This window comes from Babylonia areolata, chromosome 21 (genome assembly GCF_041734735.1).
Source record: "Babylonia areolata isolate BAREFJ2019XMU chromosome 21, ASM4173473v1, whole genome shotgun sequence".
Lineage (NCBI taxonomy): Eukaryota > Metazoa > Mollusca > Gastropoda > Neogastropoda > Buccinidae > Babylonia > Babylonia areolata.
In genome coordinates, this window is record NC_134896.1 from 4,213,939 (window position 1) to 4,230,633 (window position 16,695).

Sequence of the window (16,695 nt, forward strand, 5' to 3'; positions counted from 1 at the left end):
GCAGGTGAGAACAGGGTCTTCAAGGCAGGTGAGAACAGGGTCTGCAAGGCAGGTGAGAATGGGGTGGGGTCTGCAAGGCAGGTGAGAACAGGGTCTGCAAGGCAGGTGAGAATGGGGTGGGGTCTGCAAGGCAGGTGAGAATGGGGTGGGATCTGTAAGGCATGTGAGAATGGGGTGGGGTCTGTAAGGCATGTGAGAATGGGGTGGGGTCTGTAAGGCATGTGAGAACAGAGTCTGCAAGGCAGGTGAGAATGGGGTGGGGTCTGCAAGGCAGGTGAGAACAGAGTCTGCAAGGCAGGTGAGAATGGGGTGGGGTCTGCAAGGCAGGTGAGAACAGAGTCTGCAAGGCAGGTGAGAACAGGATCTGCATGGCATGCCCACCTGTTGTCTGACATGTCTTTGCCTTTGCTGCACTTTGCTGAGTACATCATGTAGCAGCTTTGTGCATCAGATTTCATGGCGGGCAGCTTTGTGCATCAGATTTCATGGCGGGCAGCTTTGTGCATCAGATTTCATGGCGGGCAGCATGGCGGGCAGCTTTGTGCATCAGATTTCATGGCGGGCAGCTTTGTGCATCAGATTTCATGGCGGGCAGCATGGCGGGCAGCTTTGTGCATCAGATTTCATGGCGGGCAGCATGGCGGGCAGCTTTGTCCATCAGATTTCATGGCGGGCAGCATGGCGGGCAGCTTTGTGCATCAGATTTCATGGCGGGCAGCTTTGTGCATTAGAATTCAGTCTGCATGCTTCGACACCACTTTGAAAATGAAAGTGATGATGGACACGTAGGTGTGTCTGTTGTTTGTCTGTCTGTGAGTGTGTCTGAGGGTAATATGGGAGATGGGGAATATAGATGGTTATGTGTGGAGGGGGGAGTGGGTACATGTGTGCGAGTGTGCGTACGTGTGGGTGTGCATGTGCGTGAGTTTATTTGTTGGGTCTTGTGTGCTTTTACATGTAGTGTTTGGCCTGTGAACATTTGTTTGTGCTTTCATTTCTGTGAGACTGCATATTTGTTGCATATCTGTTGTCAATGTGTGTGTGTAAATATATGAGTGTGTGTGTGCGTGCATATTTTATTTACACTTATTTTTGTATTATCAATTTATCAATATTGTTTGTTTTTTTCTTTCAATATTTTATTTTATGTAATTTATTTATCTTTTTATTTCTTTACTTATTTCATTTTATTCTGCTTTCTATTTTTGTTTTCATTTACTATCCAAATGAATTTTATCAATTCATTGATTTGATTACTTATCAATTTATTTACCTTTGTATCAGTTTTACTTCCTTTCTTTTAATTTTTTCCTCAAGGTCTAAGTGCATTGGGTTTGGCTGCTGGTTAGGCATCTGCTTAGCAGATGTGGTGTTATGGCTTTGTCTGAACGCAGTGACGCCTCCTAGGGTGACTGAACTGAACTGAAGTGAACTGATGATGGCGTTGTGCAGGCAGAACAGGAGTCCCCACGCGCCGTGTCACTGGAGAGGGAGAAGCAAGCTGCTGAAGAGAAGGCTGTGCTCTACGCTGTTCAGAACAAGGTGAGGGTCCTTCACACAGTCAGGGTCATTCACGTAAGGACAGGGTCATTCACACAAGGTCAGGATCATTCATATAAGGTCAGGGTCATCCATACTTGGTCAGGGTCATTCGCACAAGGTCAGGGGGATTTGCACAAGGTCATGGTCATTCATACCTCTGGTTTGGGAGCCAGGTTGTTTGGAAGTCAGTGACTGAAGGTTTATGGGGTTGGGGAGTGGGGGGAGACATCTGATTAGTGGATCAGTACAAGCAGACATGCCTGCCATCACTGATCGTCAGTATTTGTTCCTGAAAACCACTAGAATGGGCAGTGGTGTGTTCCTGAAATACTGGTTTACACTGCATGACCATGGAGAAGTAACAACACAACTTTCAGAAGTGTGTGTGTGTGTACATAAATTTGTGCTTGAATGCTTGTTTGGCTGACTGTAAAGGGCCATGCATGTAAGTTCTTTTCATTTCAGTGTTTTATATGCATGTTTAAATTTCGATGTTTACATTGTACAACGCATTTGAGCATGCTTTACATAGGAAAGCACTTTATATATTAAGTTTTAAAAACTGGCCAGGGTCAGTTCACTTGTTGCCACGGGTTCTTTCACAGGCACTAAATGCGTACTACACACAGGACCTCACTTTATTATGTTATCCAAATGACAGTCCTCCAGACCACCAGTCACGGTCTGCTGAAGGGAGGAGAAAATTCTGGCGAGTGTGGGATTTGATCCCACACCCCTGGGGTCTCTGGCTTCCAAGGCGGATGTATTACCTCTGGGCCAACACTGTGTCAGTGTGGGATTTGATCCCACACCCCTGGGCTCTCTGGCTTCCTAGGCGGATGTATTACCACTGGGCCACCACTGTTTTAGTGTGGGATTGAATCCCACATACCCAGGCTCTCTGGCTTCCTAGGCGGATGTATTACCACTGGGCCACCACTGTGTCAGTGTGGGATTGAATCCCACACCCCCGGGCTCTCTGGCTTCCTAGGCGGATGTATTACCACTGGGCCACCACTGTGTGACAGGAGCTGAAGGACCACAACGACGAGCTGCTGTCCCGGCTGGAGGACCTTCAGCAGCAGACGGGGTGTGGCACCGGAGACCCACCTCGCTCCGCTAACCCCTCCCACATCCCTGTCAGGACCAGGGCCTCGTCCGCTTCTTCAGGTGCACCACTCTCCTCCTCTGCTTCCCTCTGTTGCTGGCTTTTTTGGGTTTTTTTTAAAACAAAACTATTTCTTCTCCTCTTCATTGTTTGTGTATGCGTTCCTTGTACAGTGCTGGTTCACAAACAGAACATTTGCTGAGTGATGAACGTTTGTTTTTTTTAATTTTTTTTTTTTTATTGTGAATCTTTTGTTTCAGTTTTCTGTTTTCATTTGTAGCCATTCTTTTGTGTTTCAGTAATAGTGATAAATCATGCAAAGTTAATGCGATGGGGATGGAAGTTGTTTTTTTTTATGTTACAACATTTTTCTGTGTGTTATTTATTGTGAGTGCCTTCAGGAAGAATAGTAATAACCATAATCATAATAATATTGCTGCGACTACTGCCACTAATGATGATGGTTATAATGATGTTGATTTTGACAAGTAGGCACATACATAGCCTTTGACACTGGAGCTACATATACATTCACACATTACCACCATCAAAAGATTCTTTTTGAACGATAATAACTTTTTGACATAAAGCTTTACAAAAAATAAGACAGAAAATACTTTACATGCATCGTTTGTTCTCCCTCCTTACCAGCATTTGACTATAATGTTTTCAATTTACGTTTACCTTCCAGAAATGTTTCTTCCCTCTACACAGTGACGATACAGATTTGGGGGTGAGGTTTCTCATGGCATGACATGGCATTCCGTTCTTGCAGAGCATTCTGTCCCTGCATGTGTTGGTATGTTTCTCTGCAGCTGACAGTGGTGTCAAGGCTGTGGGGTCCTGCCAAGACAGTGTAGGCATTGCTTGCTTGTTCTGGCACACACTCCTGTTGTACCTCCTTGGCTTATAGAGATCTGTGAACGATGCAAAGCACCGTGTGAAGTTGTTATTATCAGTTCATGTTCTGGGTTATTTCTGTGTTAAATGTTAATTGTTCTTGTTCTGGATTATTTCTGCGTCAAGTATCTTTTATCTTGTTCTTGTTTTGCATTATTTCTGTGTTAAATATTTTTTTAAAACAAAACTTAAGGCTAAAAAACATTGTTCTCCTGCCACTCCTGCCCATGATTGTGTTGGTTGAGGAGATTGTGTGAAATTGGGTAGATAGATGTAAGAATAGATTCAGTATCACAATGAAATTGGGTAGATAGATGTAAGAATAGATTCAGTATCACAATGAAATTGGGTAGATAGATGTAAGAATAGATTCAGTATCACAATGAAATTGGGTTGATAGATGTAAGAATAGATTCAGTATCACAATGTCCATTCTTTATGCTGTTTTGAAATTTAATCACCAGAAAAAATAAAATCTGTCCACTCTGTCACTATGATGACAAAGGCATGGCTGAAAAATAACTATAAATGACAGGTATTTTGTTGATGACTGATCGTTAATCCATTCATCCCCAGGAAGTATACAGCCTCAGTGGACTTACCTGCCATACTGATGGGGAAAAGAGTGTGAAATATATTGAAATGAATTAGGTTTTTTCCCTTCATATTGACGTGTATGGACACAGCTGGAAAAACTGGAAGTTAGTTCTCTTGGCTTGCATTTTATGCATGTGTAGAAATATAGAAACCGTTTTATCGAAACAAAGTTCAACGCCAGGACTGAATGAGTTGATGCAGTGGTGATATCATTCTTACATAATGCTGATTACTGTTGCCACACACAAGAATGATATAAAGTGGGTATTACATTTGTAATGTAATGCATTATTTATGTATAAATGTACTGATTCTGTACTTAAATATATATATACTTTCCATTTTTGATACTAACAATAGGATGCATTATTAATATGACTCTTGCTTGTCATTCCATTTACAGACATCTTTAATCCTAAGGTAGTCAGAGTAACATGCTTTGTGCATTCATCCATTGTAGAGAGTGACCAATGAAAATCTTGTGTTTCATTTTACACACAAAATAATATCAAGGTTTCCAGTGGTCATTGTCTGTATACGTACATTTATCGATTTATATATTTATAAATTCCTCTTTAATTCATCATCATTTCTTGAATAAAACCATGACTGCTTTTCTGTATGTTTATTTTTCAAACTTTTTAACCTTTAAGCATAGAAGCAAGAAAATTATTTTCTGATTTTGTCCTCCATCAGTAACAATTTTCCCCTTGCTAAAAGTTCTGGACATCATCCTTGAGCAAATTTCATTCAGCTCAGAAGACTTTCCTCAGTGGCTGAAGTCATGGGGCTGTCACATTCTCATGGCAAGACTTGCATTGTGCGTCACATGATGCTTTGTAAATGTACATTTTGCGTCACATGATGCTTTGTAAATGTACATTTTGCGTCACATGATGCTTTGTAAATGTACATTTTGTGTCACATGATGCTTTGTAAATGTACATTGTGTGACAGTGATATTTGATGCAAATCTTACACATAGATGAAATACACTACCTCCATCCTCTTCCCTGTCATGGCTTCAGTTTCCCAAGGAAAGTCTTGTGAGGAGCATGAAAACCTGCATGAAAAAAAAAAAGAGAGGATTTTACCAGTAAAATCACCCTGCTATATCTTTTGGCATTATGTATGATGCTTGTCAAGTTTACTGAATCTTTGAGCATTATGTATAACGCTTGACAACTTTACTGCATTTTTTCTCAGTATCATGTATAACACTTTACATGTTTGGCTTAATGTAGACAGACATTTTCCTGCCTGCCAGAATGACCATCACTTCATCTTGCTAATCCATAACTGGTCTGTGCTTTCCTGGCGCCCTGCCCCTGACATGATAACCCTCCACCCTAACTGACAACACGCGCCGCGGCTGCAGACACGTCAGAGTGGGACGACGACGACATGATGAGCTCCACTGAGGCCTTGTTTGACCGTCAGCACGGCCTGTCCCCCGCTGACCAAAGTCTGTCGCTGTTCTCCTCTCTCTTTCTGTGGTTTGGGGCAAGGGGAGTGAGACGTAACAGTTGTTTTTACCCCTTTGTTGTTAGTCTCTTCTGCTCTGAGTTGTAGCAGTTTAGGGCAAGGGGAAATAGTTTTACAGTTGTTTTTATTTCTGAATCGTTTAGTCTCTTCTGCTCTGAGTTGCAGCAGTTTAGGGCAAGTGGAAATAGTTTTACAGTTGTTTTTACTTGTTAATTGTTTAGTCTCTTCTGCTCTGAGTTGCAGCAGTTTAGGGCAAGGGGAAATAGTTTTACAGTTGATTTTACTTGTTAATTTTTTAGTCTCTTCTGCTCTGAGTTGCTGTTTAGGGCAAGCCAATATAGATGTAACATTTCATTCTTGTATTTTCTTCTTCTTTTCTGTTTGCTGCTTCTGCTCTGTGTGTTACTACAGATGGGGCGAAGGGAAAAAAACATTAACATACCAATCACCCAAAAAGAAAATATGTGTAACAATGTAAGGTGATTTTGATTTGTTTTTTCGTCAGAGTTCGAGGGTGGTGACTGTTGGAAAGAAATTGAGACATTTTCTCAGTGCTAGGTGCCATGAACGCTTGTGTGATGGACACACTCATGCCCATGTGCATGAGTGCTCACTTGCATGCAAACACACACACACACACACACACACACAAAGAGGAACTATAAAAAGGAAATGGGTGTTGATACACAGGAAAAAGTAAGGATTAAATTCTAAAGGAAATAAGGTTCATGACTGTTCAGACAGGAATCATAAATGGTCGAATATTTTTTAAAGATTTTTATTGTTCTTATATTAATTGCATTTTTGTGCATTGGCTGTCTTGATTTTTTGGCGAACCTAAATATATGGACATCTTATTGTTAAAAGATTGAGGAGAGAATAGTTCTTTCTTTAAATGCTTAGTTCTTGTGTGTGTGTGTGTGTGTATGTGTGTGTGTGTGTATTATCTTCAGTTTAACGTCTATTCACTATAAGTGTTTTTAGACAGACTGTGTGTGTGTGTGTGTGTGTGTTCTTACATATGTGTATATGTGTAGACAAAGACCATTTATATTTTGGTTAGTGCTTGAAAGTTGTTTCCTGATTTTGCCCTTTCCCAATGAGGAAAAAATATCTCATGCAATATCTGAGATCTATGTGTGTGGGGGTGTGTGGGTGTTTTCATGATAATGTATATACATGATGACAACCCTGTCTTTTTTCACTCACTGAAATTCTTCTACTTTCTATCTGTACATACACTTCTTGTGTTTATCCAAAGTCCATGAAACACCAGATCAGGCAAATCACCAACTGAAACATGTTGAGTGTAACTGTGGCCGTACACCTGTAGCAGCCTTCCTGTAGTTACCTGTACTCAGGTGAGGAGAAGGCAGGACCGCATGACCTGTGCTCTTTTTTCCTCAGTGAGAAGGAGGGTGGTAGAATGGTTAAGATGCTCAGCTGCCAATACAAAGAGTCTGTGGGGGTGTGGGTTTGAATCCCGCTCTCGCCCTTTCTCCTAAGTTTGACTGGAAAACCAAACTTGAGCGTCTAGTCGTTCGGATGAGACGATAAACCAAGGTCCCACGTGCAGCACACACTTGTCGCACTGAAAAAGAACCCATGGTAATGAAAGTGTTGTCCTCTGGCAAAATTATGTAAAAAGAAATCCACTCTGATAGGCACACAAGTATATAAGCATGCATTCAAGGCCTGACAAGCGTGTTGGGTTATTCTGCTGTGTAGTGATATGAATTTGTCCGAACTCAGTGACGCCTCCTTGAGAAACTGAAACTGAGACTTTCCTCAGGTGAGAAGGCAGGCCCCAGTCTGAGCGCTGAGCTCAAGCAGCAGCAGAAACAGAAGCGTGGGGAGAGGCGGGAACGAGAACTTAAGGAGATTGAGCACGGCTTCCGTGTGGAGATTGCTGAGCTGGAGGACCGCTACGAAGAGGAGAAACAGCAGCTGGTGCACAGCTTGGAGAGAGAAAAGGTCAGTGCTGGTGGACTTACTTCCGCGTGTGTGTATGTGTGTATGTGTGGTGTGTGTGTGTGTGTGTGGTGAGTGTGTGTGGGTGTGTTTGTGTGTGTGTGTGTGTCAGGGTTTGTACAGGTTTGTCAATTGAAAATATGTTTGAAATGACATGCCTTTTCATAGCTACTAAAAGCCTACATTTGCTAAGCCTCAGTACAACACAGCACAATGCAACACAGCACAGCACAGCACAGCAGAACACAACACAGCACAGCACAGCACAGCACAGCTCAGCACAACACAGCACAGCACAGCACAGCACAGCACAGCACAGCACAGCACAGCAGAACACAACACAACACAACACAGCACAGCACAGCACAACACAACACAGCACAACACAACACAGCACAGCACAGCACAGCACAGTACAACACAGTACAACACAGCACAATGAACTCCGCTGGAAGAACACCAGTATTCAAACCCAAATGAGCCACGAGCGGTGAGCCCTGGTGTGTGTGACAGGTCAGGCTGCGTGAGGAGCACCAGAGTCGGGTGAGCCAGGAGCTGGCGGAGCAGCAGAGGGAGCTGCAGAACGCCTTCGCCCTGGAGAAACAGGACCTGCTGCAGCAGTACGAGTCACGCCTCAACCTCCAGCACCTCCAGCACCAGCAGCAACTGCAGGCACTGCAACACAGGTGGGGGCACCACACACACACACAACTACACTGAATGTTGTTTTTGTTTTTTTCTTTATCTCTGTCACCGCCACGTTTCTGTGTGAGAAATGCTTCCCAGTGCCAAATATTTTTAGATACCGTGCTCTCAGTCATGGGCTTTGGTTCATGCCAAAGCAACACAGTAGACCTGTTCACTTCAAACTTGGTCAGGGGGAGAAGGTTAGTCATTGTTCTGTTGGTGGGACACTGGTTGCTGCTGTCAAGCTTTGTTACCTCAGGCACTGCTCCAAAACTCACACCATGGACAGCACTCTATCTCCACACGTCTTCTTTCCCTCAAGCACTGCTCCAAAACTCACACCATGGACAGCATCCTATCTCTACACACGTTTTTTTTCCTGCAGTGTGGACAGCACTCTGTCTTTACACACGTCTTCTTTCCTGCAGTGTGGACAGCACTGCTCCAAAACTCACATCACAGACAGCACTCTATCTCTACACACGTCTTCTTTTCCTCAAGCACTGCCCCAAAACTCACATCACAAACAGCACTCTATCTCTACACACGTCTTCTTTCCCTCAAGCACTGCTCCAAAACTCACACCATGGACAGCATCTCTACACACGTCTTCTTTCCTGCAGTGTGGACAGCACTCTATCTCTACACGTGTCTTCACTCTATCTCTACACGTGTCTTCTTTCCTGCAATGTGGACAGCACTCTATCTCTACACACGTCTTCTTTCCTGCAGTGTGGACAGCACTCTATCTCTACACGTGTCTTCACTCTATCTCTACACGTCTTCTTTCCTGCAGTGTGGACAGCACTCTGTCTCTACACACGTCTTCTTTCCTGCAGTGTGGACAGCACTCTGTCTCTACACGTCTTCTTTCCTGCAGTGTGGACAGCACTCTGTCTCTACACGTGTCTTCTTTCCTGCAGTGTGGACAGCACTCTATCTCTACACACGTCTTCTTTCCTGCAGTGTGGACAGCACCCTGTCTCTACACGTCTTCTTTCCTGCAGTGTGGACAGCACTCTATCTCTACACACGTCTTCTTTCCTGCAGTGTGGACAGCACCCTGTCTCTACACGTGTTCTTTCCTGCAGTGTGGACAGCACTCTATCTCTACACACGTCTCCTTTCCTGCAGTGTGGACAGCACTCTGTCTCTACACGTCTTCTTTCCTGCAGTGTGGACAGCACTCTGTCTCTACACACGTGTTCTTTCCTGCAGTGTGGACAGCACTCTATCTCTACACACGTCTTCTTTCCTGCAGTGTGGACAGCACTCTGTCTCTACACGTCTTCTTTCCTGCAGTGTGGACAGCACTCTGTCTCTACACACGTCTTCTTTCCTGCAGTGTGGACAGCACCCTATCTCTACAAACGTCTTCTTTCCTGCAGTGTGGACAGCACCCTATCTCTACACACGTCTTCTTTCCTGCAGTGTGGACAGCACTCCATCTCTACACACGTGTTCTTTCCTGCAGTGTGGACAGCACTCTATCTCTACACGTGTCTTCTTTCCTGCAATGTGGACACCACTCTATCTCTACACGTGTCTTCACTCTATCTCTACACGTGTCTTCTTTCCTGCAGTGTGGACAGCACTCTGTCTCTACACGTGTCTTCTTTCCTGCAGTGTGGACAGCACTCTGTCTCTACACACGTCTTCTTTCCTGCAGTGTGGACAGCACTCTGTCTCTACACACGTGTTCTTTCCTGCAGTGTGGACAGCACTCTATCTCTACACGTCTTCTTTCCTGCAGTGTGGACAGCACTCTATCTCTACACGTCTTCTTTCCTGCAGTGTGGACAGCACTCTATCTCTACACACGTCTTCTTTCCTGCAGTGTGGACAGCACTCTGTCTCTACACGTCTTCTTTCCTGCAGTGTGGACAGCACCCTGTCTCTACACGTCTTCTTTCCTGCAGTGTGGACATCACTCTATCTCTACACACGTCTTCTTTCCTGCAGTGTGGACAGCACTCTGTCTCTACACGTCTTCTTTCCTGCAGTGTGGACAGCACTCTGTCTCTACACGTCTTCTTTCCTGCAGTGTGGACAGCACTCTGTCTCTACACACGTCTTCTTTCCTGCAGTGTGGACAGCACCCTATCTCTACAAACGTCTTCTTTCCTGCAGTGTGGACAGCACCCTATCTCTACACACGTCTTCTTTCCTGCAGTGTGGACAGCACTCCATCTCTACACACGTGTTCTTTCCTGCAGTGTGGACAGCACTCTATCTCTACACGTGTCTTCTTTCCTGCAATGTGGACACCACTCTATCTCTACACGTGTCTTCACTCTATCTCTACACGTGTCTTCTTTCCTGCAGTGTGGACAGCACTCTGTCTCTACACGTGTCTTCTTTCCTGCAGTGTGGACAGCACTCTGTCTCTACACACGTCTTCTTTCCTGCAGTGTGGACAGCACTCTATCTCTACACATGTCTTCTTTCCTGCAGTGTGGACAGCACTCTGTCTCTACACGTGTTCTTTCCTGCAGTGTGGACAGCACTCTGTCTCTACACACGTCTTCTTTCCTGCAGTGTGGACAGCACTCTATCTCTACACACGTCTTCTTTCCCTCAAGCACTGCCCCAAAACTCACACCATGGACAGCATCTCTACACACGTCTTCTTTCCTGCAGTGTGGACAGCACTCTATCTCTACACGTGTCTTCACTCTATCTCTACACGTGTCTTCTTTCCTGCAGTGTGGACAGCACTCTATCTCTACACGTGTCTTCACTCTATCTCTACACGTGTCTTCTTTCCTGCAATGTGGACAGCACTCTATCTCTACACGTGTCTTCACTCTATCTCTACACGTCTTCTTTCCTGCAGTGTGGACAGCACTCTGTCTCTACACGTGTCTTCTTTCCTGCAGTGTGGACAGCACTCTGTCTCTACACGTGTCTTCTTTCCTGCAGTGTGGACAGCACTCTATCTCTACACACGTCTTCTTTCCTGCAGTGTGGACAGCACTCTATCTCTACACGTCTTCTTTCCTGCAGTGTGGACAGCACTCTGTCTCTACACGTCTTCTTTCCCGCAGTGTGGACAGCACCCTATCTCTACACACGTCTTCTTTCCTGCAGTGTGGACAGCACTCTGTCTCTACACACGTCTTCTTTCCTGCAGTGTGCACAGCACTCTGTCTCTACACACGTCTTCTTTCCTGCAGTGTGGACAGCACTCTGTCTCTACACATCTTCTTTCCTGCAGTGTGGACAGCACTCTATCTCTACACGTGTCTTCACTCTATCTCTACACGTGTCTTCTTTCCTGCAGTGTGGACAGCACTCTGTCTCTACACGTGTCTTCTTTCCTGCAGTGTGGACATCACTCTATCTCTACACGTGTCTTCTTTCCTGCAGTGTGGACAGCACTCTGTCTATACACGTCTTCTTTCCTGCAGTGTGGACAGCACCCTGTCTCTACACGTCTTCTTTCCTGCAGTGTGGACATCACTCTATCTCTACACACGTCTTCTTTCCTGCAGTGTGGACAGCACCCTATCTCTACACACGTCTTCTTTCCTGCAGTGTGGACAGCACTCTGTCTCTACACGTCTTCTTTCCTGCAGTGTGGACAGCACTCTGTCTCTACACACGTCTTCTTTCCTGCAGTGTGGACAGCACCCTATCTCTACACACGTCTTCTTTCCTGCAGTGTGGACAGCACTCCATCTCTACACACGTGTTCTTTCCTGCAGTGTGGACAGCACCCTATCTCTACACACGTCTTCTTTCCTGCAGTGTGGACAGCACCCTATCTCTACACACGTCTTCTTTCCTGCAGTGTGGACAGCACTCCATCTCTACACACGTGTTCTTTCCTGCAGTGTGGACAGCACTCTATCTCTACACGTGTCTTCTTTCCTGAAATGTGGACACCACTCTATCTCTACACGTGTCTTCACTCTATCTCTACACATGTCTTCTTTCCTGCAGTGTGGACAGCACTCTGTCTCTACACGTGTCTTCTTTCCTGCAGTGTGGACAGCACTCTGTCTCTACACACGTCTTCTTTCCTGCAGTGTGGACAGCACTCTATCTCTACACACGTCTTCTTTCCCTCAAGCACTGCCCCAAAACTCACACCATGGACAGCATCTCTACACACGTCTTCTTTCCTGCAGTGTGGACTGCACTCTATCTCTACACGTGTCTTCACTCTATCTGTACACGTGTCTTCTTTCCTGCAGTGTGGACAGCACTCTATCTCTACACGTGTCTTCACTCTATCTCTACACGTGTCTTCTTTCCTGCAATGTGGACAGCACTCTATCTCTACACGTGTCTTCACTCTATCTCTACACGTGTCTTCTTTCCTGCAGTGTGGACAGCACTCTGTCTCTACACGTGTCTTCTTTCCTGCAGTGTGGACAGCACTCTGTCTCTACACGTGTCTTCTTTCCTGCAGTGTGGACAGCACTCTGTCTCTACACACGTCTTCTTTCCTGCAGTGTGGACAGCACTCTATCTCTACACACGTCTTCTTTCCTGCAGTGTGGACAGCACTCTATCTCTACACACGTCTTCTTTCCTGCAGTGTGGACAGCACTCGTGTCTCTACACGTCTTCTTTCCTGCAGTGTGGACAGCACTCTATCTCTACACACGTCTTCTTTCCTGCAGTGTGGACAGCACTCTGTCTCTACACACGTCTTCTTTCCTGCAGTGTGGACAGCACTCTGTCTCTACACACGTCTTCTTTCCTGCAGTGTGCACAGCACTCTGTCTCTACACACGTCTTCTTTCCTGCAGTGTGGACAGCACTCTGTCTCTACACATCTTCTTTCCTGCAGTGTGGACAGCACTCTATCTCTACACGTGTCTTCACTCTATCTCTACACGTGTCTTCTTTCCTGCAGTGTGGACAGCACTCTGTCTCTACACGTGTCTTCTTTCCTGCAGTGTGGACATCACTCTATCTCTACACGTGTCTTCTTTCCTGCAGTGTGGACAGCACTCTGTCTATACACGTCTTCTTTCCTGCAGTGTGGACAGCACCCTGTCTCTACACGTCTTCTTTCCTGCAGTGTGGACATCACTCTATCTCTACACACGTCTTCTTTCCTGCAGTGTGGACAGCACCCTATCTCTACACACGTCTTCTTTCCTGCAGTGTGGACAGCACTCTGTCTCTACACGTCTTCTTTCCTGCAGTGTGGACAGCACTCTGTCTCTACACACGTCTTCTTTCCTGCAGTGTGGACAGCACCCTATCTCTACACACGTCTTCTTTCCTGCAGTGTGGACAGCACTCCATCTCTACACACGTGTTCTTTCCTGCAGTGTGGACAGCACCCTATCTCTACACACGTCTTCTTTCCTGCAGTGTGGACAGCACCCTATCTCTACACACGTCTTCTTTCCTGCAGTGTGGACAGCACTCCATCTCTACACACGTGTTCTTTCCTGCAGTGTGGACAGCACTCTATCTCTACACGTGTCTTCTTTCCTGAAATGTGGACACCACTCTATCTCTACACGTGTCTTCACTCTATCTCTACACGTGTCTTCTTTCCTGCAGTGTGGACAGCACTCTGTCTCTACACGTGTCTTCTTTCCTGCAGTGTGGACAGCACTCTGTCTCTACACACGTCTTCTTTCCTGCAGTGTGGACAGCACTCTATCTCTACACACGTCTTCTTTCCCTCAAGCACTGCCCCAAAACTCACACCATGGACAGCATCTCTACACACGTCTTCTTTCCTGCAGTGTGGACAGCACTCTATCTCTACACGTGTCTTCACTCTATCTGTACACGTGTCTTCTTTCCTGCAGTGTGGACAGCACTCTATCTCTACACGTGTCTTCACTCTATCTCTACACGTGTCTTCTTTCCTGCAATGTGGACAGCACTCTATCTCTACACGTGTCTTCACTCTATCTCTACACGTGTCTTCTTTCCTGCAGTGTGGACAGCACTCTGTCTCTACACGTGTCTTCTTTCCTGCAGTGTGGACAGCACTCTGTCTCTACACGTGTCTTCTTTCCTGCAGTGTGGACAGCACTCTGTCTCTACACACGTCTTCTTTCCTGCAGTGTGGACAGCACTCTATCTCTACACACGTCTTCTTTCCTGCAGTGTGGACAGCACTCTATCTCTACACACGTCTTCTTTCCTGCAGTGTGGACAGCACTCGTGTCTCTACACGTCTTCTTTCCTGCAGTGTGGACAGCACTCTATCTCTACACCCGTCTTCTTTCCTGCAGTGTGGACAGCACTCTGTCTCTACACACGTCTTCTTTCCTGCAGTGTGGACAGCACTCTGTCTCTACACACGTCTTCTTTCCTGCAGTGTGGACAGCACTCTGTCTCTACACATCTTCTTTCCTGCAGTGTGGACAGCACTCTGTCTCTACACGTCTTCTTTCCTGCAGTGTGGACAGCACTCTGTCTCTACACACGTCTTCTTTCCCTCAAGCACTGCCCCAAAACTCACACCATGGACAGCATCTCTACACACGTCTTCTTTCCTGCAGTGTGGACAGCACTCTATCTCTACACGTGTCTTCACTCTATCTCTACACGTGTCTTCTTTCCTGCAGTGTGGACAGCACTCTATCTCTACACGTGTCTTCACCCTATCTCTACACGTGTCTTCTTTCCTGCAATGTGGACAGCACTCTATCTCTACACGTGTCTTCACTCTATCTCTACACGTGTCTTCTTTCCTGCAATGTGGACAGCACTCTATCTCTACACGTGTCTTCACTCTATCTCTACACACGTCTTCTTTCCTGCAGTGTGGACAGCACTCTGTCTCTACACGTCTTCTTTCCTGCAGTGTGGACAGCACCCTGTCTCTACACGTCTTCTTTCCTGCAGTGTGGACATCACTCTATCTCTACACATATCTTCTTTCCTGCAGTGTGGACAGCACCCTATCTCTACACACGTCTTCTTTCCTGCAGTGTGGACAGCACCCTGTCTCTACACGTCTTCTTTCCTGCAGTGTGGACATCACTCTATTTTCTACACACGTCTTCATTCCTGCAGTGTGGACAGCACCCTATCTCTACACACGTCTCCTTTCCTGCAGTGTGGACAGCACTCTGTCTCTACACGTCTTCTTTCCTGCAGTGTGGACAGCACTCTGTCTCTACACACGTGTTCTTTCCTGCAGTGTGGACAGCACTCTATCTCTACACGTCTTCTTTCCTGCAGTGTGGACAGCACCCTATCTCTACACACGTCTTCTTTCCTGCAGTGTGGACAGCACTCTGTCTCTACACACGTCTTCTTTCCTGCAGTGTGGACAGCACTCTATCTCTACACACGTCTTCTTTCCTGCAGTGTGGACAGCACTCTATCTCTACACGTGTCTTCTTTCCTGCAGTGTGGACAGCACTGCTCCAAAGGCAGACCCCATCCAGGACATCGCTGTCAACCTGCAGACCCGGAGCAGAGTGCAGGAGCTGGAGCGAGCCAAGGCCGAGCTGGAGCTGGAGCAGGAGGAGCTGAAGGCTGGTCACCAGGCAGAGCTGGAAGGCCTTCAGGACAGGCATGAGGAGGACCTCACTCAGCTGAAGGCTGATCACCAGGCAGAACTGGAAGCCCTTCAGGACAGGCATGAGGAGGACCTCACTCAGCTGAAGGCTGATCACCAGGCAGAACTGGAAGGCCTTCAGGACAGGCTTGAGGAAGACCTCACTCAGCTGAAGGCTGATCACCAGGCAGAACTGGAAGCCCTTCAGGACAGGCATGAGGAGGACCTCACTCAGCTGAAGGCCAGCACAGACCACACAGTGCAGGCTGCTCTGGTCAGAATGATGGAGGAGGTGGGTTCACCCTTTCAGTGTCACCAGTGCTGTCTTTCTGCCTTCTGCGTGTCCTCTTCACTGTGTTTAGTGCCTTTAATAATAATAATAATGTACATTTATATAGCGCCCTTTCTCACTAAGAGCTCAGGGCACTTTACATGAAAGAAACATATTACATATTCATATCTTTATGTTGATGTTTTAGACAAAACCTAAGGATGTACTCTCAAGGCCTGATCAGCGTGCTGGGTTTATGTGAAGGTCAGGCATCTGCTGCTTTTTAAAAAATCTTTTTTCTTTATTTGCGGCAAATGTGGTTTAGCGTATAAAGATCTATTGACGCTTTCAGACACCTTTGAAACTGAGAACCACCAGGATTAAAGCTTGTAAACCTTTCCCACTTGGGAGGTTGTTTGCAATCATTTTTTGATGATATAAAAACTAAACAGCCTGCATATGTAAAAACTAAACAGCCTGCATATATCATTTGCATGCTGCCTTTACTGTTGACATTGACAGTGATCATTCTGAATATCATTATGCTGCCTTTACTGTTGACACTGACAGTGATCATTCTGAATATCATTATGCTGCCTTTACTGTTGACATTGACAGTGATCATTCTGAATATCATTATGC

The 16,695-nt window shown here is 45.9% G+C and overlaps 1 protein-coding gene across 4 annotated transcripts in view; it reads left to right on the top strand.

Moving 5' to 3' along the window:
• The window catches only part of LOC143295885 (uncharacterized), a 100,723-nt gene that overhangs the window by 52,056 nt on the left and 31,972 nt on the right, over window positions 1–16,695 (top strand). For all 4 annotated transcript variants that reach the window (XR_013057086.1, XR_013057087.1, XR_013057088.1 and 1 more), the window contains exons 13-18: window positions 1,453–1,542; window positions 2,571–2,712; window positions 5,526–5,612; window positions 7,425–7,606; window positions 8,117–8,289; window positions 15,633–16,074. Coding sequence is in view for 1 of the 4 variants with exons in the window: in XM_076607559.1 (XP_076463674.1) it covers window positions 1,453–1,542; window positions 2,571–2,712; window positions 5,526–5,612; window positions 7,425–7,606; window positions 8,117–8,289; window positions 15,633–16,074 (1,116 nt within the window). In the remaining 3 variants the exon portion in view is untranslated. The remainder of the gene's footprint in view (window positions 1–1,452; window positions 1,543–2,570; window positions 2,713–5,525; window positions 5,613–7,424; window positions 7,607–8,116; window positions 8,290–15,632; window positions 16,075–16,695) is intronic.